This window comes from Cetorhinus maximus, chromosome 3, assembly GCF_964194155.1.
Source record: "Cetorhinus maximus chromosome 3, sCetMax3.hap1.1, whole genome shotgun sequence".
NCBI lineage: Eukaryota > Metazoa > Chordata > Chondrichthyes > Lamniformes > Cetorhinidae > Cetorhinus > Cetorhinus maximus.
In genome coordinates this window covers 136,719,157-136,745,232 of record NC_135881.1, presented here as the reverse complement: position 1 = coordinate 136,745,232, position 26,076 = coordinate 136,719,157, and the positions used below count along the sequence as shown (strand labels likewise).

General features: G+C 42.6%; 1 protein-coding gene across 4 annotated transcripts in view; it reads left to right on the top strand.

Annotated features, from left to right (window-relative positions):
• Positions 1 to 26,076, top strand: part of LOC144678935 (RNA-binding motif, single-stranded-interacting protein 3) — a 1,591,210-nt gene that overhangs the window by 1,552,513 nt on the left and 12,621 nt on the right. For all 4 annotated transcript variants that reach the window (XM_078539041.1, XM_078539040.1, XM_078539043.1 and 1 more), the window contains one exon: positions 3,715 to 3,825. In XM_078539041.1, the coding sequence (XP_078395167.1) occupies positions 3,715 to 3,825 (111 nt within the window). The remainder of the gene's footprint in view (positions 1 to 3,714; positions 3,826 to 26,076) is intronic.

Here is a 26,076-nt window from a genome sequence, read left to right as displayed (position 1 = left end):
CACACTGCTGCCATCTAGATCAAGATGCTGCCATCTGCAGCCAAGCCCTTTTGGCCCAGAGCTTTTCAAGGTCATCCCCAAGGACATTTGCCATCTCCTCCACTGAAACCCAGCAACCTTCCAAGAGCTATGCTGCAATCTCGAGTGGAATATTGCACAGAAACACTAGGACAGGCAAAAGCACATGGACAAAAGGTGCTGGAAGAATTCATATGGGTGATTTGGTTGACATTTTTAGGTAATATGGCATGATTTTATTTCTAAATTTGTTTCAGAATCTTTATTTTGTGGTGACTTATTTTTGTATTATGGCCAAGTGGGTGTTGTGATGGTCGGTAACAGAGGGAAGGGAAGGTGAGGGACTATTGGTAAATGGGGAATTGAGGTTGCAGCTACTGGTATTACACTAGGATGAGTTCTTCATGGACAGCCTGGGCAGAAATGGGCTTTCTAAGTTGCTTCCTCCCTTTTCTTCCTTCTTCTCCTCATGTTCCTTCTCTTCATGCTCCTATTCCTTTTCCTCATCCTCTTGAGTAACTGTTCACCTTATAACTAGCCACAAGAGCTGCCCCCTCAGGATGGCAAGGTGGTGCATCAGACCACCACGAATCGTGGCACCCACTCTGCCAAATTATTGCAAAATACCGCGGATGCTGGTAATCTGAAACAAAAACAGAAAATGCTGGAAAAACTCAGCAGATCCAATCTGTGGAGAGAGAAACAGAGTTAACGTTTCAAGTCCTTATGACTCTTCTTCAGAGCTGCCCAAGTGATGAAAACTTTGTTTCAACATCCCAGTGGAAGGGATGAAAAACAACAAAGCCTGCGGCCCCAATGGTATTCCAGCTGAGGTCTTCAATACTCACATCCAGACTCTGTACACTACTCATCCTATGGATTTTGGAGGAAGAAGGACTCACCACCCCCTTGCCACACCACCCGCCAGCCCACCTACCTTCCCCACCAACTTCAGGAGTGCGACAATTAAAACTATCTTCAAGAAGGAAAATAAATCATACTATGGAAACTATCAAGGTATTTCCCTCTTGTTCACTGCCTGAAAGGGTAGAGGCAGAAACCCTCATAACATTTCAGAAGTATTTGGATGTGCACTTGCGATGCCATGGCATACAAGGCTATGGGCCTAATGTTGGAAAATGGGATTAGAATAGTTAGGTACTTATTTGACTGGCAGAGACTCGATGGGCCGAAGGCCCTTTTTCTGTGCTGTAGACCTCTATGACCATGACTTGTCAATATCAGGAAGAATCCTGACACTCATTCTCCTTAATCGCCTATTTCCTGTGACTGAGGAAATCCTCCCAGAGAGACAGTGTGGCTTTAGACCTTCTAGAGGAACCTCTGATATGGTCGTTGTTGACAGACATACCCAAGAAAAATGTTGAGAACAACACCAGGAACTCTTCATTGCATTAACTCCCCTGCTCCTCTTCGAAATAATGCCATTGGATTTTTTTATATCTACCCAAGCAGGCAGATGGGGCCTTGGTTTAACGTCTCATCCAAAAGACATTATCTTCAACAGTGCAGTACCACTTCAGTAATGCACTGCGCTTCAGCCTTAATTTTTGCGCTCAGGCCTGGAGTGGAACTTGAATCTGAAACCTTGCAACATAATATGAATATGGCATGATAGAACAGTCATGAGTCTCTTAGTGGTCTACAATTATTCTGCATTACAACTATATTAACGACCTCCTCTTAATAGATAACGTGCAAACTAGTAACATTTGCGAATAACTTATTTTGATGTATTTTGTGGAACTAATCCTTTAATGGCCAATTTTCTCAAAGTGCTATTAGCTTTAGGGATTTTAGCTCCAAAAGACATTGGTTGATGATGTTGCTAGCCACCTCTTTAAAATAAAGAATAAAAAAGAACAATTTAATCCAAATGCTGCAAAAAATACTAAATACTTACAAACCATAACCATATAATTTACGTACAGAATATAAATAATCTATTTGCTCTGAGTAAAATTGACAGAATATTTCTGTTCCACTCATTTGCTGGTTTTCATTTGTCATAGCAATCAGGAGGATCCTGTATGTTATGCCTAGGAAGATTGTATTTTTTCATACAGCTCAATATTGCTCTCTCTGCTTGTGACAGAATGCATATGTACATGCAACATCGAATTTTACTGGATTGCTAGAAAAGAGTAATGAACATAATCACTTTATATCCTAACTACTGGAAAACGATTCCTTCCTACAGATCAGAAAGTAAAGTTATTGCACTCCATAACTGACATTTGGGTTGGAATTGCCTTGCCAAGTGTTTCAATGGGCCAAATTTTGCTGTCCATGTTGAGGCTATTGGCATTTGTCGTAACATATGATTAAATGATGCAGTAACTTCAGGCAATGACCGACGTGGGTTTAAATGTGAATATCCCAAAGTTTCTGTCTGAGCTGTGCCACTTCACCATCAACCTCAGGCAAATGTCATTTCATTGTCTGCCTCACTATTGAACGCACAGTAGAATCAAACTAAATTCGCTACATAAAGTTGTCTCATCATTATGAGTGTAATCACCCTACTAATGAAATGTTAATTGTTTATCACTGTCAATCAACCTTTCTGCCACTGAAAATTAGCAGTTACAAATGTGGAGTCTCAATCCTTCATGTATTCTTTGTTGTTAGAGATATAAATTTTTTTTTCACTTTTCCTTTTACTCTCTCTCTCTCTGTCTGTCTCTCTCTCTCTCCCTTCGTCCAATCTTTTGATCTCTCTCTTTATTTCTATCTCTGTACCTGATTTGGCATTGAATGCTTTTCACTCCAATTTACACTCAGTCCTACAGCTGTTTATTTCTCAATCCTTCAATTGGATTGCTTAAAGAGATTTTCAGTTGGTGCCCTGTACACTCATATGCCCTGTTTCGCTTTATGTGTCGTGTTCAGCTCACACCTTCAGCAGCTTGCTGGGCAAAAAAACTAAAACCTAAACATGGAAGGTCAAGTCTAACTAATGACAAATGCTACTGCAAAATCTGGGCATTACTGTGATCCCTCCTCAGTTCTATTTATGCAGTCAAGGTTATGACAAAGGGTCCCATTTCATCTGAAGCACATATCCTGAAAGTAACAAGTGTTTCGATTTCAGCCTTTGGTCAGTGGTAGCCCTCTTGCCTCTGAGTCGAAAGGTTTGGATTCAAGTCTCACTCTAGAGGTTTCAGCACGTAAGCTCAGCTGACATAAATTTTGGCCCAATATGTACAATAGTCCACACCCAGAATGATTACAATAAAGCAGTGGTAGCATTATTAAGCAGTATAATGGATCTTCCAATCATCTACTATAACCTGATATTAGACTACACAGTTGAAATAGCTCCCCAGTGCCATACTTATATTTAGACATGTACACACTTCCATATAAACCCATAACTATTGAAATTCTTTGTTGGGGATGCTATTTTGTGTTGGTTCAGTGGTCTGGTGGTATCTGCTTCCTGTTTGGATGACAGCTATCCCTGTACATGTCACAGAAGAGGATGGGAGATAATAACATCATACGGCAGGCTTTACCAAGGGTTGATTGGCAGAAAACTGATTCCCAGAATCTATTGTATTTACTAAATGTCAATTGGATTTATAAAAACGGAAATTTTTTAAGATTGCATTCAGCTTTGAGGCAAAATGTTAAGCTATGTTTTTAACTGAATTGCTGCCATGTTTTTTTCAGGGTGCTGTGATAACGCCCACAATGGACCACACCATGTCCATGCAGCCAGCCAGTATGATGGGACCTTTGGCTCAGCAGATGAATCACCTGTCACTGGGCACAGCAGGAACAGTGAGTGCTGGAAATATCAAGCAGCTTCAATATGAAGCACTTAATCTCATGATAAGATATCAATATTTTAACGACAGGTATATTATCAAAAACAGTATTGTACAGAAAAAAATTGCCATAGGGCAAGAATTATGAATTATATTGTGCTCTATGTATTAATGGTAAGAAAAATGGTGAGTAAAAGTGCCTAGGGACTTCTTGTTATTATGGCTAGTCTCACTTTTTCTCAGACTAATATAGGTACAGCAAGAGAAGCAAAACAAAACCATATCATTAGAATAACAAAAACAACTTGCATTTATATAGCAGTAAGCCTAGTAAAATATACCAACATGTTTCACATAAGTGTTACCGGACAAAAATTGACAGTAAACCACAGAAGGAGATATTAGGACGAATGATCATAAACTTGGTCAAAGAGGGAGGTTTAAAGGGTTGATGAATGATTATAAAGACCCTACTAAAGAGATCTGTTAAGAAATGCATGTAGTTATGTCCAGGGGGAGTATAGAAACCAGAGGAAGAGTTTTAATCTGTCCAGGTGAGTGGGTTTCTTTACGGCAGCAAGTTAAAACATCTGGAACTGCCAGTGTGTCAGGACACCAGCAGGAACCAGTCAACTGCCACCTTTAATCCAAGTGTGTTCTTCATTGCTCAACAAACCCCTGTTGGACAGGCAAGTCCACCATTTAAATACGTAAAATGATCATTAGCTGCTGTTTTAATCCTGAATTCAGACTTTAGCTCTGTCTGTATAGGTTTCCTTGACTTCTCGGAACTTGTCAATAGAGCAGCTGGCCTCTGGCTGGCAACTTTCAGTGGGTGGGCCTTCCACCCTCCCAGGGTCCTTGATCCCAGGGAAAGGCCTGTCAAGCAAGTCAAAGAAAGAGAAGCTAGAACAACTCACCAAAAACTTAGGTCTTAAGGAGAAGTGAAGATTTTGTTCTCATTGGATGGGATTTTATGGCCCCGCCCGTCGCTGGGATCATCCGGTCCCACCGAAAGTCAATAGGCTTTTCGCTGGGCCGCCACATCCCCCACGGCGGGGCTGGGAAATGTCGGCCATTCTGTTGCTCATTTTCAATGAAGATACAGGTTCAGTTGCACTGTGGAGATCAAGAGCATGTTGCAAATAGAGCATCATTGGTTATTTGTTTGATCTGCCAAGCTGTACTGTGAGTGTGATTATGTGTGATGTATTTATGCCAAACTACCAGCTAAACATTTTTAAAGGATTTTTTCAGGTACTGAGGTGTTTTTTGGGTTTCCACAAACTGCAGGGCTGTGGTTGGGAATATTGTACAAAAATATCTATATTGAGTAGGCCAGTAATTAGCACAAGCAGTATTCAATGATGTTCATTGATCAGCACTATTGTAACTGTTGCTTTATCGATTCATGGTTGATAGTGTTTACCAATTGCACTGTTCCTAGTCCAGCAATGACCATGTTCACACTGCTCCCAGTCCAGGAATAACGAGGTTCACTCTGCTTTGAGACCAGCAATGATCAGGTTCACTGTTATCCTAGTCCAGGAATGACCGTGTTCACTCTCTTCCTGGTCTAAGAATGACCATAGTCACACTGTTCCTAATTCAGAAACAACCAAGTTCACACTACTCCTAGTCTAGGAACGATGCGGTTCAATCTACTCTGAAACCAGCAATGATTGGGTTCAGTATCCTCCTGGTCCAAGAATAACCATGTTCACTCTGCTCCTGGTTGGGGAATAATCATGCTTCTCCTGGTCCTCGTCTAGGAATGACCATGTTCACATTGTTTCTTGTCCAGGAATAAATATGTTCACTCTGCTCCTGGTCGGGGAATGATCATGCTTAGCCTGATCCTCGTCCAGGAATGATCATGTTCACACTGTTCCTAGTCCAGGAATAACTATGTTCACTCTGCTCCTAGGACGGGAATGACAAGGTTCACTCTGCTCTGCAACCAGCAATGACCAGGTTCACTCTCCTCCTGGTCCAGGAATGACTGTTTAATTTCTTCCTGGTCCAAGAATGAACATGTTCACACTGCTCCTAATTCAGGAATGACCATGTTCACTCTGCTCCAAGTCCAGCCATGTTCATTCTGCTGGTTATATTGTTCCGAGTGTGAACAAAATAGTGCAAATTCATCTGTTGAGTGCCCTTCTTTAGCTGACTGATTTCATGAGTTATGAAAATGTCTCTTGAGAGTGAATGGAGTTGGGATTTCTCATGTTGCCCCCTTCCCCCCACGTCCCCCCTTCCCCGTTTCAGCATATATGTGCACAAGCAAAAAAAGTGATATTGTGCTAAAGTGAAGTGGAAGGAGCTCCAGGGAAATTCACCTCAAATGTTTCAGTTTGGAATAGTCAGCTTTAAATTCCTGACTGTCCAATAAATAAATTAGGCTGAAAGCACATGTGGCTGGCTGAAAGGATGGTGTATATGTCTAATGAAGTAAAATAGCCGTTGCATTGAATTCAATCTCCTGGCCCCCAATGACGTGACCTGCTGGAGGTGAAAATGTGTCGTGTTACCTTCTGTTTAATATCTGAAGCTAACAGAATGCCTCACAATATTTTAACTTCATGACACACAGTCCATTTACCCTATCTATTTACTGAAATGAATCCAGTCCCTTTGGCTGGTGGACTCTTGGCAGCAACATTACTCCTCCACAAATGCTGAATAATCTGGATTCTTCCAAAATTAGGAAACAAATGTGCATGTGGAGATAGATGTGTCACTTCAATTTGATCTGGTACATTGGAATGAGCATCATCTTTTGATCAGGAACTTTGATCCTACTGACAATATTTGAACAGTACACTTGGCTCACCCGGTATATATTATGGCTCCCTTTTTCTTCTAGTCTGTAAGGATGAAATTCTTTTTTGTTTAAACACCATTAGTAATAATTAGAAATGCAGTGCATAGCTCTGTGCAGATTTAGCAGGAATGTACATTGTGCCTCCTCAACGCAGTTAATCAATACAAGTAATTGCCTTTTAACTTTTCTCATTAGTGAAATGGAAGATGCCCCAATCCATTACACAAACCAATCCATTAAAGATTCTACATTCTAGTGGTAGCTCACTGGAAGTGAATAGGCAGTCAGCCAAAAAACATCCGAGCAGTGTGTATTATGGGGCGATGAATGAATATTTCATTCAATAGAATGACAACTGCTCATTGATATAGATTGGGACCTGAATATTGAAGGGTATGTGACATTTAGGAAGGACAGGAAGTTAGGAAAAGGTGGAGGGGTGGCTCTGTTAATTAGTGATGGTATTAGCACATTAGAGAGGATGAGCTAAATTCAAGAAACCAGCATGGAGAAGCGGCTTGGGTTGAGATGAGGAATGATAAAGGCAAGAAGTCACTTGTGGGAGTGGTGTACAGGCCTCCTAATTGTAACTACACAGTAGGAAAGAAGAGATAATGGGAGCTTGCCAGAAAGGTACAGCAATAGTCATGGGAGATTTTAATCTACATATAGACTGGAAAAATCAGATGGGCAAAGGTAGCATAGATGAGGAGTTCATAGAATGATTTTAATTTTCCAAAATTCCCTAGATTTGAGGAAGGTTCCATTAGATTGGAAAATAGCAAATATAACTCCTTTATTCAAAAAGGGAGGGAGACAGAAAGCAGGAAATGATAGGCCAGTTAACCTAACATCTGTCATAGGGAAAATGTTAGAAGCTATTATTAAACATGTTATAGCAGGGCACTTAGAAAAATTCAAGGCAATCAGGCAGAGCCAACATGGTTTTGTAAAGGGGAAATCATGTTTAACCAACTTATTGGAGTTCTTTGAAGGAGTTGCATGTGCTGTGGATAAAGGGGAACCGGTGGATGTACAGAACTTAGATTTCCAGAAGGCGTTTGATAAAGTGCCATATCAAAGGTTAATGCAAAAAATAAAAGCTTATGGTGTCAGGGATAACATATTGGCATGGATAGAAGATTGGCTGGCTAACAGGTAGTAGAAAGTTGGCGTAAATGGGTCATTTTATGGTTGGCCGGATGTGCCAAGTGGTGTGCCACAGGGATCAGTGCTGGGGCCTCAACTTTTTACAATTTATATAAATGACTTGGATGAAGGGACTGAAGGAATGGTGGCTAAATTTTCTGATGACACAAAGATAGGTAGGAAAGTGAATTGTGAAGAGGACTTAAAGAAGCTGCAAAGTGACAGGTAGGTTAAGTGAGTGGGCAAAGATCTGGTAAATGGACTATAATGTGGGCAAATGTGAAATTGTTCATTTTAGCAAGAAGAATAAAAAAGCTTATTATCTGATTGGTGAGAGATTGCAGAGCTCTGAGTTTCAGAGGGATCTGGGTGTCCTCGTGCATGAATCACAAAAGGCTAGTATGCAGGTACAGCAGGTAATTAGGAAAGCTAATAGAATGTGACCATTTATTGTGAAGGGAATTGATTACAAAAATAGGGAGGTTATGCTTCAGTTGTACAGGGCATTGGTGAGGCCACATCTGAATATTGTGTACAGTAATGGTCTCCTTATTTAAAGAAAGATGTAAATGTGTTAGAAGCAGTTCAGAGAAGGTTTACTAGACTAATATCAGGAATGGGCAGGTTGCCCCATAAGGAAAAGCTGGACAGGTTAGGCTTGTATGCACTGGGATTTGGAAGAGTAAGAGGTGACTGAATTGAAACCTTTAAGATCCTGAGGGGTCTTGACAGGGTGGATATGGAGACAATTTTTATTCTTGCGGGAGAATCTAGTACTAGTGGTCACTGTTTAAAAATAAGGGGTTGCTCATTTAAGACAGAGATGAGGAGAAATTTCTTCCCTCAGAGGGTTGTGAGTCTTTGGAACTCTCTTCCTCAAAAGCAGAATCTTTGAATATTTTTTAAGGCAGAGCTAAATAAACTCTTGATTAACAGGGAGTGAAAGGTGTCGGGGGTAGGCAGGAATGTAGGGTTGAGGTTACATTCAGACCAGCCACGATCTTATTGAATGGCAGAGCAGGCTTGAGGAGCCAAGTGGCCTACTCCTGCTCCTAATTCGTATGTTTGTATTGCTTTGACACAGTGAAGCTCATGATTCCAAACTCAAATGTTCACAATGTAAGTGAAATTAATTTCCAGACAATATTGCTGAGTTGTAGGGTTGGATTATGTTGGAAATGGTGACACTGTGGTATATATTCTAGCTGTTCCTCTGAAGCCAAACCATGTTATAAAATGTGCAAAAACTAGAAGTTTTTAGATTTGATGATTTTTTTCTTTACCATGACCTTTTCTAGGGTATGCAAATAAATTAATGATTTCATGGAAATAATTTCTATAGTTCTATGATTTCACAAAAGAAGAAAATAGAAACAAATAAAAGATGCCTGGAAATTCTGCAGGGTTTCACCAGAAGTTCCAGAGAAGTGGAGCCAATGTCAAAAACATGGCACTTAGATTGTTTCTCTGGGAGTTCCACTGATCTCCAACAGAAGTTACAGCAAGAGATCAGAAGAATTCTGTGAAACTTTAGGGCCATAAGTTGAAGAGGCAGTTACACTAGCCACAGTATATAGGTGACTCAAACTCAGCTAAGTTGCAGACAGTAGTGACCATGTTCACACTGCTTCTAGTCCAGGAATGAGTGTGCTCACTCTGTTCCTAGTCCATGAATGACCATTTTCACACTGCTCCTAGTCCAGGAATGATGATGTTCACACTGCTCCTTGTAATGACTTTGTGGTAGACCAGTAACTTTAAAAATATTTAAACTTCCAGTTATTAATTGAAAGTATTATGCCACAATGTTTCACATTTTAAACAAAAACTTATACTGGACAAGAATAAAACAAAACAAGTACTCCTGCCGTAATACTATATTTTGTAAACACTTATTCTTTAACCCATAAAATCTCAACAGAACTCCCTCTCTTCTATTTTCATTTCCACCCAAGAATTACCCCGTACTTTAGAGGATCTTGAGGGTTCCTTCATTTCTCCTAGGACCAAACCAAGGTGTGCTACAGCTCTCAGGAATTCACTTTAATTCTCCATAGTGTTCCTGCTATTCTCCAAGGTGTGAAATTTCTTAGGGTCCTTCAACTAGCACCCAGTTAAATGACCCTCCAACTTTCCTTAAGAACCTCATGATTGTGGACTCCCAAGCTCAGGCATGGGCCTTACTGTATTCTTGCTTAGTGACTCCAACTCAGAAATACCCTTGGGCCAGAATCTTCTGCTCAGTGTGCGGTGGTGGACCCCGCACGCTGATGCGTAAAATGACGCGCAGTGACGTCGGGCGTGCATCCCGAAATCACCGCATGTCATTCTAATCTTCTGTTTGGCGGGCGTGCACCAGAGTCAGCTGAAAGAGCACAGGCCCCAATTCTCCCTCCTCCCACACAGGTAGCACTGAGTGCTTCCGGGTGCGTGTCACGCTGGGCAGGCCTTAATTCTTCTGCCCACGTAAAATGACGGCGATTGGCTCCGCACCCATCCACTCCCGACCGACCTGCCCGACGGGGAGGAAATTCTCCCCCATGATTTCTGATGACCCTCTGGTCCTGGTCCAGGCTCCTTTACAGTTTCTGGCAAATTCTTTCGCTCTGCCTGTATTCAAGAAGCTCCAGCTCCAGGCATAAACTGCCTGTTTCAAAGCTGCTAATGAGTAGCATGATAAAATCTACAAAATTAGTAAACCCAAAACATAACTCCCTGCAATCTATTTCCACGGCAACGTGGCACACTTGGAATGTTCCAGATAAAGATGCAAAGTCATTACAGTACCTCGCATTCCCAAACCTGCCCTTCGTTTGGGAAACCCTATGAATAATTTAAACCCCTTATGAAGACAACTGTTGACATCTCAGCCTGGATTTTCGCTCCCAGGTCAAGAGCACAGAGTCGGGACAATTTCCGGCTCCGCAAGCCCAACCCTGGAAGAAGTGCCCAAGACGGTGTGATTTTCATTCCAGGGTGGCAAGCTTCTCTGGATTTTGGCCTACTGCCTCTGTAACGAGTGTGGAGGCTGCCAGGTGCAGAGGCAGACTGGGTGGAAGGCCTGCCTCTGTGCTCCAACACTGTCTAAGATTTACAAAAACAGTGAAACGACAAACAGCCCTCCAGCCCTCACCCCACATAATTCCCTATACACTCCCCCTGGTCCATCCATGCCAAGTCTTGCCACCTTATGCCTCTCCACTTACTCCCCAGGGCTCCTCATACTCTCCATGCCAATCTATGCCCCTCTGCCAACCCATTGTCCCTTTATAGGCCCTATGCCAACTTAATGCCAACACATGCCTGCCCACCCATCACCCTTTCACCTTAGACCTACCATGCCAACTCATCCATAGGAAGACCTCAGGATTCATGCTGAGATTTAAATAAAATAAAATTCTAAGTGTCTATTGCAGACATTTTTTTTTAAAAAACAACACTCATTCATAAAAACCCACTCACTACATTTACATTCCTTCAGCTACAACCTTATAAAAACAAATATTTAATTCAAGTGTTTAATCCTTTATTAAAAAAAAATTGGAATTCATGCTCCCACTTCAAAGACTCTAAACCACTTGGACTTGTCAATCAAGCTGTGAAATGGAAGGCGCCCTACTGTGATAATGGAAGGTTGTGAAATGAGCTATGCAGCACTAATCCAGTAATGGTAACCCTCAGGCTGATGCCAACAGACAGAGTGAAATGCCAAGCAGTGATTTTTAAACACTTCCAAACACTTGTTTCAAAGATTTAAAGGGCAGGAGTTTCAAATGGCTTGACAGCTTGACAGTTTCCTTTGACAGTTCATTTTGATACTTTTGACAGTGCCTTTAACGGTTTATTTTGACACTTTTGACAGTTCCGATGAGCCTGATAGTTAATGAGTTTATGCATTTTTTACACATATTCATGCCTAATTTTAACAATCCCAAGTGGTACCCTACTTCTCCTGAGGGGCACCTGACCTCTCCCAAAGGTGTCCTTGGATCTTATGCAAAGGGATACCCTGCCTCTCTAAAAGAATACCTCACTTCTCCAAAGGACTCCGCAAAGTTTAGACCTGTTCCTACCAATTCTAACCTGCAAATGTCGTGTTTCCCACTCCTGGCTAATGAAAATCAAACATGATTGGAAACAGCTGCAGTCTTATATGGGCAGCTGCCTCTGCAGGCCCACTCCTGACCCCACAAAAATGGTAGGTGCCATGTTCAGGGGCGGGACTTATGGATTTTGGCCTCTGCTGCTAGTTTCGATGGAGCTGCTCTCTGTCGTTGAAAGAAGTCCAGGCCCTCATCTTTACCAAGAAACTTGGAAAGGTGCCACCTATTGTTTAAAGTTTTCCTACATCTAGCTCTGAGCTTATTAAATAAATTTAGGCCATCCATTTGAATTGCAATTACTTTAGGTCTGTTTACCAGCCTCTCGCTGGGGGTCTTCATGCATCTTACGTTCAAAAAAAAAATTCAACCCCAAACTAAAAGTTATACTCGTAAAACATGTGAATCATGAAATTAGACATTTTCGCAACATCTTAATCAAGGAATGACCATGTTCACACTGTTCCTAATCCAGAAAAAGCCATGTTCATACAGCTCTGAGTCCTAGAATGACCATGTTCACACTGCTAGTCCAGCGGTGACCATGTTCACCCTGTTAAGAGCTTTGTGCCAGGCATATTCGTGGTACTGCTGACCAATGCAGACTTTTTTTTGCTGCTCATCCACCAGCAAATTGCTAACTCCCACAAATTTATCATGATAAATGTGATTTCTAAGTAAAATTAAACCTCACTCACCATCTCAGGAGAAGGCTCGGAAATCTTGTGATTTTTCACATGCATTCAAATAAAACCGGATTGATTATTTTAAGTCCTTCTGCAAGTATATACCCAGCCATTTGCATTTACACATGCACCTAGACTCCGGAGATTGCAGTGGAAACCAGAAGGGGAACTGCCAAAGCGCATTGCTTTAAGAAGTCTGGGCCTGGAGCCTAAAGTTGCTGCGGTTGTGCAGGTCTCTGAATTGCTGCTCGAACCTTGGCACATTTAGCTATGCTTGTCTTTATTGTTAGCTTCAATAGTAATTTGTAGCATTGTGGATTGCTGCTTTAATCAATAGTAATTCATAGCAGTGTTGCTGGAAATCAATCTTTGTGTTTAATTTGTGGATTGATTGTTGCTTTAATCACAGTAGTATTTTGTGAGTTCATTGTAATCACATGTTAACCTTAAGAGTAATCCATAGTAGCTACCAGTAAAAAAAATTCTTTCGAGTTATCAACAGTCACAGATTGCAACTCTTTCGAGTACAATCACAGTTCTTGGTTTCCGGGAGTGGGACATGAACCCACAACCCTTTGATTCAAAGGCGAGGGTGCTATGAACTGAGCCACAGCTGACACCTTAGCTACCAGTAAAGTTGGTGAGTTGTTTGCTTGCAATTTGTAGTGCTCCACCTGAGTTGATTGTGAATTGATTGCTGTATTAGTCACAGTGATTCGTGGCTTCCCAATAGTTGCATTACAGGCAAGGCAGCTGACAAGACTGCTTCAGGCTTCTGCAGGTCCCATGTCCAGGTCCCTCTGCAGGTGACTCTCTTGAGTCCTGGGACATGCACAGGCACAGCAAATTAAGTGGGCAAGTGCAGCCCTGAAACAGTTACAAATATGCAGAAGGATTGATGTCTCTTGCAAGTAATCATGCTGCACAGTTTTTGGAAGTTTTTGGCTAAGAACTGTCAATCAAATAGAATATCCCCAGAGATCTGCCTCATTCACCAGCTACACAGACCAGAGATACTGAACTGGTAAACATGATCCTCTGCTGAGACAGAATGCACAACTGTTAAAAAGGTAGGAATTTTTTAAGTGTTTTGTAAAACATGCAGTAATATAAGGCAGGATTTCCACCCCTGTATGGAGGTGGGCGAGCACAAAAATTCATGCCACGACTGGAGTCCCTGTTTACTGGGACCATCCTGCCCCCCAGGCCATTTTCCCAGAGGCAGGATGGGGTTAGCAGGACTATCTGCCCACAAGTGGTGGCAGCCAATTAAGGTGATTAAATTGCCACTTAAGGCTTATTGTCAGAGGCTGACTGGAATTTTCCAGTTGGCCAGCCTGGCCATCAAGGCAGTCTACTGATGGCGGCCCTTCCAGCCTTACTGGTCGCAGCTCTGGCTGCAGACCACCCTATGGAGTGGCTCTCTCTCCACAATGGAGGCTCGGTTGCTGATTCTATTTTCTACTTTAAAGGTTTAAAAAGTTGGAGAGAGGGCACCTCACAACTGAACAGGCAGGCTCTTTCCAAACTGGAGGATCTCCTATTGGCCCTCCAGCTTCGTGAACCTGCCCTAATTACAGCAAACCCACCCATTGGCCAATAGTTGACCAATTTGGGGAAAATCACTGCTGGGTGACTGCTTCCCACATATTATGGGGTTGTGACCCCCATTTGACCCTACATCAGGGTCCCAACCCAAAATTCCTGCCCATAATTTTTGTAGAGAGCTCTGACCTATTAGAGATTAATTAAGTTTGTCTTGGTTTATGTTTGAAAAAGAAGTATCAACTCATGATTTTTATATCAAATCTCTTGATTTTTAGGAGTTTGTTTCATGAGATATAAATACAGCAGGGTTGTGTGGGCCAGTACTACACTGCTATTAAATCAACATTGTTAAAATCATATTTTCCTGCATTTAATTTTTTGTATGTTTTACTCTCCCAGACTTTCATCAAAAATATAAATGTATCTAATTTGATCTGTGTCACTCTATAAAGCAAACTCTTGGGGCTAAATGTTGGTGGTGGTTCAATGTTCCCAAATTTAGGGAGGCCCAAGGTACGTCAATGAGGCCTTGGGCCTTGTCAACTTGGGATTGAAGATTGAGCAACTGCTGCTGTCACAGCAGCCCTCAGGTGAGTGAGGAAGAGAGGGCAAGCAAGCAGTGGATCAGTTGGTTGGGAAGTGCATGGATGGTGGATGTTGATTAGGTTGGGAGGTAATGGTAGACGGTAGTGGTACAGGTTGTGGGCGTTGGTATGGGATGTTGGGCAGCGGTGGTAGGTGGTGGTGGAAGCAGTGGATAACAGTGTCAGCATTCTTTGAATGTGAGATCGGGAGGAACATTTCTGTTCTTCTGAGCTCCATATATTCAGGTAAGTATATTTAAAAATCTCTGCTGTAATAGTTAGGGCCACGCTCTGCTGTTAGACCTGGCCTTCCTAAGTCCAACCAATACATGCTGCATCAGGGTAACTTAGCCCTGCAATGAAGGCCTCAAATAGGTGTCAGGCCCGTTATTCATATTGAAAGACCTAATTCTGTTTTGGGGTGGACCTTTACCAATATGGCAGGTTGTGCTGTGTGTTCTGCCCATATTATTGGAGGCTCACTAAGCAATTCAGCGCCTAGAAGATATGTGCTGCAAGGACAAATTTCTAGACCTCCATGTTTCATCCCTGGTGTTTGCTAATTTACCTAATCTGTGAGTGCAGCAATAGGACTTCACTGTTGGCCTCAGCATCCTTGAACCAAGAAGAAAAATCGACCTGAATTCCCTATCCTAATGGATATCCAGTAATCCCTGCTGGAAATATGTGGATAAATGTAAAACATGGATAGGGTTGGCTTAGCTGCAATGAGTTACATAGTTCAGCAGTTTGGTCAACTGACTTCCAGATGAGCACACAAAGAATGACCACAGCAGTGGAGAACTGTTGGATACCACAATGTGCAGACTCCAATGTTAGTAGCTGCTTTTAGGGACAAATAGGTAAAAGGAAAACAGAAAATTAAAGTACAAATCAGAAATAAATAATAGAAGACTAAGCAAATAGGAAAAGAGAGCCTCCGACTCAGTTTGCATTTGAAGTTTGCGGCTGCATAATCTGGGAATTGTAGTTGTTTATAAAAAGTCACAACTCTTGCAAAGGGGAGTTGAAAGTTGAACTACAAGTTCCACAACACTTTGCAGCTCTACAATAAAATAAGTAATTTATACTGCAGAGCCATGTTGCCTGTTAAAATATTTTACTGGTTTCATTTAACCTGACATCACGCATAAACTTTCTGTACAAATTGGGCTCTATTTCACACGTTGTGCTGTAGACCTTAAAAGGGATATTGCTTTTTATGTAAGTTAATTATGGGCATTTGGCAAATGGGAGGCCCTGTTTAAATTTAGATTCTCAATTTCCACTTTAGGAGCAGGGGTTTGAAATGTATGAAGCATTTGAAGACTTAGGCAGCATTCCAGCAGATTCGCTACAAAGGGAGGAAGCGTACAATACTATTGTGAGCATTCTGTTTTATAGTGCACAGTCTGTGCAATGTTTATAGCACTATTAAATGAGTCAGATTATATCTTTACAGGGTCAAGTTGCCCTGTCTTTGCCAGCAATTCACCAGCAGTTCACAATCCATCTCTTACTCCTGGATAGTTATCATTGATGGAATGGCTTTTACACATTTTTTATATTCATTCATGTGATGTGGGTGCTGCTGGCTAGGCCAGCATTTGTTGCCCATCCCTAATTGACCTTGTTCAGAGTTTAAGAGTCATGGGTCTGGAGTCACATGTAGGCCAGACCAGGTAAGGACGGCAGATTCCCTTCCATAAGGGACATTAATGAACCAGATTGGTTTTTACATCAATGATTTTGTGGTCATCGTCGGACTTCTAAGTCCACATTTTTTTATTGAATTCAAATTTCACCATCTGCTTTGGTGGGATTTGAACCCAAGTCCCCAGAGCATTACCCTGGGTCTCTGGAATACAAGTCCAGTGACAATACCACTATCCCCAGATGCCAACAGCTACGACTAAATGAATGAAAGGACCTTTTTTCATTGGTTGTTTCTCACAATAGGGTATGCACTCATAAAGGTGGAGGAAGTATTTATTCAATATATTACAGATTTGTTACATGCAGAAGGCGGCTATTCAGCCCATCACATCTGCACTAGCTCTCCAAATGAGCAATTCACTTAGTGTTATTCTCCCACCTTCTCCCCATAACCCTGCACATTGTTTCTTTTCAAATAGAAGTCTAATTGTCTTTTAAATGCCTCAATTGGACCTGCTTCCACCACACTCTCATGCAGTGTATTCCAGACCTTAACCACTAGTTGCCTGATAAAGTTCTTTCTCATATCGCTTTTGCTTCTTTTGCAAATTACTTTAAATCTATGCTCTCTTGTTCTTGATTATTTCATGAGTGGGAATAGTTTCTCCTTATCCATTCTGTCCAGACGCTTCATGGTTTTGAATACCTCTATCAGATCTCCTTTCAACCTTCTCTTCTCCAAGGAAAACAGTCTTAACCTTTTCAGTCTATCTTTATAACTGAAGTTCCTCATCCCTGGAACCATTCTTGTGAATATTTTCTGCACTATTTGCAATGCCTTCACACCCTTCCTAAAGTGCGGCATGCAGAACTAGGCGCAATAGTCCAGCTGAGGCCAAACTAGTGTCAAGTTCAACGTAACCTCCTTGCTCTTATACTTTATGTATCTATTAATAAAGCCTAGGTATGCATTTTAAATGCTTTCTCAACCTGTCCTGCCATCTTCAATGACTTACACATTAATACACCCAGTTCCCTTTGCTCCTGCACCCTCTTTAGAGTTATACCGTTTATTTTATATTGTCTCTCCATGTTCTTCCTAACAAAATGAATCACTTCACATTTCTCTGCATTGAACTTCATCTGCCACCTGTCTGCCCATTCCACCAACTTGTCTATGTCCTTTTGAAGTTCTACACTGTTCTCCTCACAGTTCACTTCCAAGCTTAGTGTCATCCACAAATCATGATATAAAGGAGAAATTACATGTTACATGTCGGAGCTCTGGAGACACCTGCAATTTTGAGTTTCCAACTTGCCACACTGTAGCTCATTTGACATTAGTCACCAGCTTCATTGGTAAGTGGCTTCCTTCGGTCAAACCCAGATTAAATCCTTCATCAACACAGAGCCATCCAAGACTTCAGGCTAATTCAAAGTTTGCTGAGTATGGCTATGTATTTAACTTGGCATATAGTGAGTTTTCCACTCTTAGATGCCATTTCCAGCAATGGGAAGGAGGTGACCTGTGACAAACTTAGGATACCACCATCTTGGATCTCAACGGGATTAAATTTGATTAGATGTCCAATTTCTTTGGTAGTCTAGAATGTGCTAGTTTCTTCCTAAGTAGAGAGGGAGTGCTTTAAAATGAGCCTTTCTTTCACATGTTTGCCCTTCCCTTTTTTAATTTGCTTTCCTCTGCAGTTTGCTTTTGCAATATTGTCACAATTATACATTTGAAATTCAAATAAATCAAAATAAAAGAAAACACTGATTTTCTAACAAGCTATATAAATAATCACAAAGTTTAGACTTTGTTCAACATTAACTTGGTGGGCAGCCCAGTACAAAACACATTGCATCAGAGAGATAAACGGAGGACTATAATGCAGTGAGACTCTGCCTCCAGCACTGAACTTCAACATATGTAAGTGTGGATATGGCTGCAACAGTAAAGCCTGAATCTTCGACTTGCTCTCCCCTTTTAACTTGGCTCTGCATTGAGAGAAAATTTTAGAGATTTTTCCCTGGGATCTTTCATGCAATTCCCACACAATGGCCAGAATTCTATGCTGGGTGTGTGCACAACCCGACAGCACATGAAATTGCGCGAGAAGACGTTGGGTGCGCGTCCCGACGCACTCGCGCAATATCTCACCTGGCGGGCGCGCATGGCAGTCAGAAGTGTGCCCGCCGACGATTAAGTGGGCAATCAAGCCCATTAAGGATGCAATTGAAATGGATTTTACGTGGCCCATCCACTTTTACATTTGGTAGACGGGCCAATCAGCTAGGCGGCCTTCACATTTTCGCTGAAACCTCGATCTAGGGTGGGATGAAATATCTGGGGTGACATATAATTTTAAAAACATCTGGGGCCTGATGTTGTTTGAGTTCTGCTATCAGGTGCTTAAATGTGCTGAATAGACACAGTTCGGTTCCTTTTTTCTCTTGCCATTTAATCTGTCCAGGTCTGCAGCTCTCTGAGGGAGCTTCACAGCAGCTGTCTGCCTTCCGAAAGCTCACTAGAAACGCCCACCTGCATCCTCACTTTTTCAGCACCTGCCCTCTTACTGCTGCCAACCCCCACCCCCGGCAGTGCTGAGACTTTCTCAGCACACGTTTCACACTGGCTGCCCGTTAATTGGCCAGCCAGTGTGAAATTGCGTTTGGGGGTCAATCATGGGCATAAGCACATTTCATATCTGCCTCTGGGCCCCCCAATCGAGCGCGCCTGACAAACATAAGATTCAGGCCAATGAGATCCTTATCTCAGCAGGGTCTTATTGAATGGAGACAAGCTGCTTCTCCACACGCAAGAAAAGAAAATCTGTAGGCATTTCAGCTACCTGTACAATTCCACTAGTGGACAACTGTAAGGTAACCTTGGCAAAAAAAAGCAACGAGCAGGTATCCTTTCTGCTCTCCCAAATGGGAAATGGTGTGCAGTGCAGATGGTACACATAAAGGGCATAATTAATCTGCAGAATGAGGACAAGTATGAAGTATAAATAAATTGAGGTAGGTAGTAACAAACTTAAGAATGACTTAGGGTGGAATCGTCCCATATTTGCACAAAGTGTGGTAGTGGTCAGGAATAAAATTGCTTTACCACCTCATTAATTATGCTGCCACAGGAAACACACTGTCTCGCTGGCCAGCAGCCTCCAATTTGCCCGCTACGCTGTTACTTCGCTGCTTCCTCAGGCAGGGCGCCATATTTAAACTGCAGCCGCATGCACACTTCTCAATGCTTGCAGCCCAGGCCTGCTCCAGTGAAGACATGGCCCCAAAAGCCAAGAAGAGTGCAGTCCCCCAATTCATAACACATCCCTGGGATGCCTTCTGGACGCATCCTCTACCCCAGCTCTGTCTGCAGGAGGCCCAACAGTTTCACCACTCTGACTTGGGAGACGCTGGTAGAGGTGGTGAGTGCCAATGCTATACACAAGAGATCGGCCATCTGGAGCAGAAAATGAATGAATGATCTCACCCATGCTGCCAGGGTAAGGCAACCATCTTATCACTCTAATCTCACATACACACAAGGCCACCACACACTCACTGGCATATCACTCACTGCCAGCTTAAGGGGCATCACCGCTCACTCTCTCACACACACCCTCGCATCTCCATCTGGCCTCATCTCCTCTGGAGACTGACTTCCCAGCTCTCACCGTCTTGAGGCCACTTGCACAGATCAACATGTGCCCCTACACACACCCTGGGATACCCCTCTTCTCAGTACAGTCCGTGTCCTGCAGCCTCTTCCCTTGCCTGAAGCCACTTCTCCCCTTTTCCCAAGCAAGCCCCAGCCTTGCAGTCATTGAAAAGCCACCCCTGCCTTACGGCTGGTCTGGTAGGTAGAGCCCTGTCCGTGAGCTCCTTTAAAAGTAATGTGGTGCTGCCTGCGAAGCCTGGTGCTGCTGACCACGGGTGCTGCCCGAAGCAAGGTTGGCAAACAAACCTCGAAGTCCCGAGCAAAGTGCAGCTCGCCAGGTGCACGTCGCTTATGTACAGTTGTGAAACACATCGGTGTGCAATCACGCCAACGTGCCTGGATGATCCAGTATGGGGGAATGATTCCAGCGAGCAGGGCTTATACGAGATTCTAAAGTATTGAAATTAGGTTCCCGACTTGTGGCGGTGGGAAACGCTGCCCACCATTGACAGGTGTAGCGGACGATCGCAAACTGGTTTCACGACGGCGTGAAACAATTTTTGGCCCCCTCACCATATTGTCTTCCCCCCCACCTCCCCCCATCCTGCCATGACATCTGACACCGAGGCCAGAAAATGCTGGCCATAGATTGGTGAAATGGGTAGATACGAGGCAGATGAAATTTAATGTAGAGAATGTGAAGGGATGCATTTTGATAGAATGGGGAGAGACAATGTAAACTGTATGATACAATTTAAAAGGGGGTTCAGAAACAGAGAAACATACACAAATCTTTGAAGGTGACAAGACAAGTTGACAAGCATGCATACATGAAACATACAATATGCTTGCTCATTCGTTGGGCCCCGCCTGGAGTATTGTGTCCAGTTTGTACATTGTACTTTAGGCGAAGATGTAAAGAAGATTCAATGCAATAGTACCAGGGAACTGGGGCATCCATTACATGGCGAGACAAGAGAAGCTGGGTTGTTCCCCTTAGAGCAGAAAAGGTTTGGAAAGATTGAGGAGAGGTATTCAAAATGATGAAGGGTTTTCATGGAGTAAATAACGAGAAACTGATTCCAGGGCAAAAAGATTAGAAATGAGAGGACCCAGATTTAACGTAACCAAGAAAACTAGAGACAAGATGATCTGCTCTTGCTGGTGGTGAGGTTCAAGGGGGGAAGGGTAATTAGTTAGGCTGGATGGTGTCATACCTGAACTTTGCCTCCCTTCTGCCTCCACCAGAATTAAGCTCTGGCCGGGAAGCCCCTGGTTGACCTCCCTGCGCCGCTGCCAATGGAGGCCCTTAAGTGGCCAATTAATCACCGCTTAGGGGCCTCATCCCACTGCCCTCTGGGATCAACACAGTTGCAGGGTCTGTCACCATGTAGCGTGCATGACAGGTGAACCTGTGCTTGTCATTTGGTAGGAGTAGGGGTGGAAAAGGGGGTGGTGCCTTGATCAAAGGCAATCAGTGTCTGATCAAGGGACTGGATATTGGGACATGACCTTGCTTCCAAACCACCACCCCACCCTCCCCATGACCCCCACCCTGTGAAATCGATCCCCCCACATTACTCACCTGTACCCTGGGGATTCCACGGGTGTCCTTCTGGTAGCAGCCACATTCCCCTCAGTGATGCTGCTGAGCGCAAGAGCTGCTGGCCTCTGCTTGTCTGGCAGCTCTCACTAGGTGGGACTTCTGCCCCGAGGGTCTTGATTCCAGGGAAAGGCCCGCCAGCGGCCTCAGCACTGCCTGATGGCAAGTAGTTCTGCGGGCCTTCCCAAAAAGAGACACTGTGGGTCTCTCACCGGCTCTCCAGCTGGCAGGTGAGACCCCTACGCCACAACAATATTCTGCCCGAGAATTCTTTTTTACTCAATAAGTTGTTATGATCTGGAATGCTCTGCCTCAAAGGGTGGTGGAAGCAGATTCAATAATAATTTTGCAAGGGAGTTGGATAAATAATTGAATGGGGAATATTTTGCAAGGCTAGGAAGAAATGACAGGGGAGTGGGACTATTACGATCTCCATGAAGACCGAAACTTTAATAAGAAATTTGAACTTCCAGTTAATAGCTGAAAGGATGACATGACTACGATGACGCGGCAGGCGATGTTTGCCAGGCAGACCAAGGAAACATGGCCATGCAATCACAACGGTTTTGCAATTGTATTTATTATGAGAAGATTTGGGCGCTGAATTCAGAAGTAACAAGTCCACTAACATCTTTAGAGATTTAAAAAACTCAATTGAAACATTTATTAGCAAAAGAAAAGATTTCAAGCATTTACATTAGATTACTGTTACTTAATACTATAACAAATCCCAAAATTCCTGATTAACCTGACTTCCAACTACACACCCCCCTTTAAGGCAACGGTCCAAAATAGATTTTAAATTTAAATAGGCAAGCCAGCAAGTTTACCACAGCACCCACTCGACAGTGGAATCCCAAAAGCTTTTCTCCAACTTTAGTTACTGGACACAGCAAACTTTTTCAAAAATGGCTGGAGGCTTCCCCAAGGCTCTTTCACACTCCTGTTAGATCTTACATGGTCCCCCAACATAGCCTTTCATTCCTCTTTATATATGTTTCTATCTCTTTAATCTGTACATTCCATTGTTATACATGTCTTTAGAACTTTCTCATGTTACCAATATTGTCAGTACCTTTTGGGAAGGATAAACATAATAACCTTGCCCTATTTATCTTGTTAGTTGTAAACATCCTATCATCCATTTGAAACCAAACCAACTCCTTCACTTATCGAAAAATGCAAATTTCCTTCACACTTTACATGCTAAAACCTCACCCATATTTACTTTTTAGCATTTCAAATGCCTTTTACCTCTAACTTCTTTTGATAATTTCAAGATTGCAGCCTATTTGACTGTAATTTAATTAAATCACACAGACAGAACTATCTACACTCACACCCGTACACCTAATTTACAATAAACCACAATAATATTATGAAACATGTTATCGTTTCATGACATGACAAGATTTCACGTTTTAAGATTTTTACTCTAACAAAAGACTAAAAGTAGTAGTAATAGTAGTAGTAGTAAACACTATCTTTGCAGGCAACTTATACTTTAAAGCACAAAACAAACATCACCTTTTTCCTTTCAGCATGACTAAAACACACTTCACAGACATATGTTACATCCTTTAAGTAGACAATTCTCCCAGAACCTATCCAAGGTGATTCTTGGCTCCCAAGGGTTCACTTCTGTTCTTTTCCTTTCTCAGCTTGGGAATTTATAATCTCAGTTATGTTTTTTTACTAGAGAGTCTCCCTCTAGTGCAAGCTAGGCAAATATTTCGGCCTCATTTTAACTCTTCATGAATTCGGTCTTTCAATCCAAGTGCAATCCCACCTGCTTCCTGCTTCATAGTCCATCCACTGTTAGCACACAGGCTGCTGCCATTGTCTTCATGTGTAAATACCTTGCACCTTCTTCCCAGTAAGGAATCTAGGAGGAGAATTTTCTCCCTGTCGGGGGGACTGATCGGGAGCAGGCGAGGGTAGGATCGCTACCCGCGATTGGCTGCGCATCGCCATTTTACGTGGGCGGGCCCATTAAGGCCCACCCATTGTGACGTGCACCCGGAAACGCTGAGCACTCCCTGTGCAGGTGGGGGCACGGAGCTGCCTCAGGGAGTTTAATTTCATTGTGAAAAAGTCAATAAAAGATTTTTTTAAATGATTCGGACTTGACCCCTCATGTGATAGTGTCACATGAGCTGGGACATGGCTATGAATTTTATTAAAAATTTTTATTAACGTTTAAAAACCTTCATGAAACCTCATCCCACCCGTGGATGAGGTTCCATGAAAAATGCAAAGGCTGCCTGAGCTCTTCGCCTGTCTGCCAACCTTAAGGTTGGACAGGCAGCCCTGTTAATTGTTTTAATTGCTATTTAAATGGCCTTAATAGGCCTTTGACAGTTCAGCGGGTGCGCAGCCGACTCTGCTGCGTGCCCGCCGAACTGAAGATCTGAATGATGCACAGTGACATCGGGACGCATGCCTGACGTCACTGCGTGTCATTTTACACGTCAGCGAGCGGGGCCTACCCCCGCACACCGACCAGAAGGTTCAGGCCTAGCTCTTCTTTAATCTTGAACAATCAAACCACTTAGACTTGCTGTCAGAGAGACTTCAGAGCAGGTTACATGTCTTCCTTCATTTTACTTTAAATTAAAGATACAGTCCCAAAACATACAATTTTGAGGGTTATAAGATTGTTATCAGGACTAATTAGATAGCACTTTGAAAGAACAGGCACAGGCACAGTGGGCCGAATGCTAATTATTGCAAATTTAGTTGACGTATGAGATTACAGATGTCTGCATGAAACAATACACCTTTAAAATAGTCCATTTGGTTTCTCAGATTAACAGCCTAATCAGCCAGTAAGCAAATGATATTACACTAACGTGGAACCAATTAGACTAAGGTGGAAGATTTTTCAGGCCGTTTCGAATACAGACCTAAAATTACTGAGATTGCAGGTTTCATTTTAGCTGTTCTTTACAAATATAAGTTATATCCAAAGAGTTTGATGGCAGATTAAATGCCAGCAGAGAGTAATTACAATAAATTTATGCATATTATGCATTGTAAAATTGTTAATGGGCAAGGGTACAATTCAACTTCGGAGACTTTTTCCTCAGTTATATGTTATAGGTCGGAATCTTTGGCTCAGCAAGTGGGGACGGGGCCTGCTCGCCGAGGCATAAAATGACGGGGGTGATGTCGGGCGTGCGTCCCAATGTCACCGCGCATCATTTAGATTTTCAGTTCGGCGAGCATTCGGCTGCACACCCACCGAACTGTCAAAGACTTGTTAAAGCCATGAATGAACGAATTAAGCCTATTGAGAAAGCTGCCCGTCCAACCTCAAGTTTGGCGAGCAGGCGAAGAGTCCAGGCGGACTTTGCATTTTTCATCGAACCTCATCCACAGGCGGGATGAGGTTTCATGAATGATTTAAAATTTTCAGAAAAGTTTTTATTAAAATTAATGCACATGTCCCAGCTTGTGACAGTTTCACATGAGGGGACATGTCATAAAAATTTTTACAACATTTTATTAGACTGTTAAACTTAAAACTAATTGCCTTAGGGAGATTTCTGTGCATTTTCGTGCGCATGCGCAGAAGAGCACGCTCCCGACTCAGGGAGCACTCAGCGCTTCCAGGCGTGCATCACACTGAGTGGGCCCGCCCACGTAAAATGGCGGCGTCCAGCCAATCGGGGGCGCCCATAGGCCCCGCGCCCCTCCCCGCACAACCCTCCCCCACCCCCCCCAAACAGGAAGAAAATTCTCCCCATAGTATTTTTATTTAATTTACTAAATACATACAATCCTTGCTAGCACTGTGGGTGTACCTACACCACATGGACTGCAGCAGCTCAAGAAAGTAGCTCACCACACCTTCTAAAGGGCAATTAGGGATGGGTATTAAATGCTGGGTTTGCCAGCGATGTCCACATCCCAAGAACAAATCTTAAAAATCATCGTAGTTTGTTATGTTTAAGATTTATTAGTCTAAACATATGTAATAATGGCAGGATGTCTTATATGTATAATTAATCTCACTGTTTACACCACAGTGAATTACTTGCATGAACTGCCTATGTTAACAACTAACCAATAAGAGTCCCTGCTCACAAATTACATACTGTCACATTAAAAAATAAAATAAAATCCCTTGACATGTACAATACACAACCCCACGGTGAACACAAAACCACATCGTGGTCCTGAGTCAAAAATCTACATCTCAGTCAGATATCTATAACTATATTTTGAGAATGCAAAATGGTCCCATGTTCTGCATGAATCCGTATTCAAAGATGCTGTTGTTTTTAAAAACTCAAAGGGAATAAATTCCATTGCCATAGACTAATTTACTTACTTAAGCGCCACCTGATTTTATGGGGCGCTATCAAGTATACTGATACCATCACTGCTTTTTGATGCATTGCCTTGATACATTAAAATGGTCAAAGAATGATCCCTGGGAGAG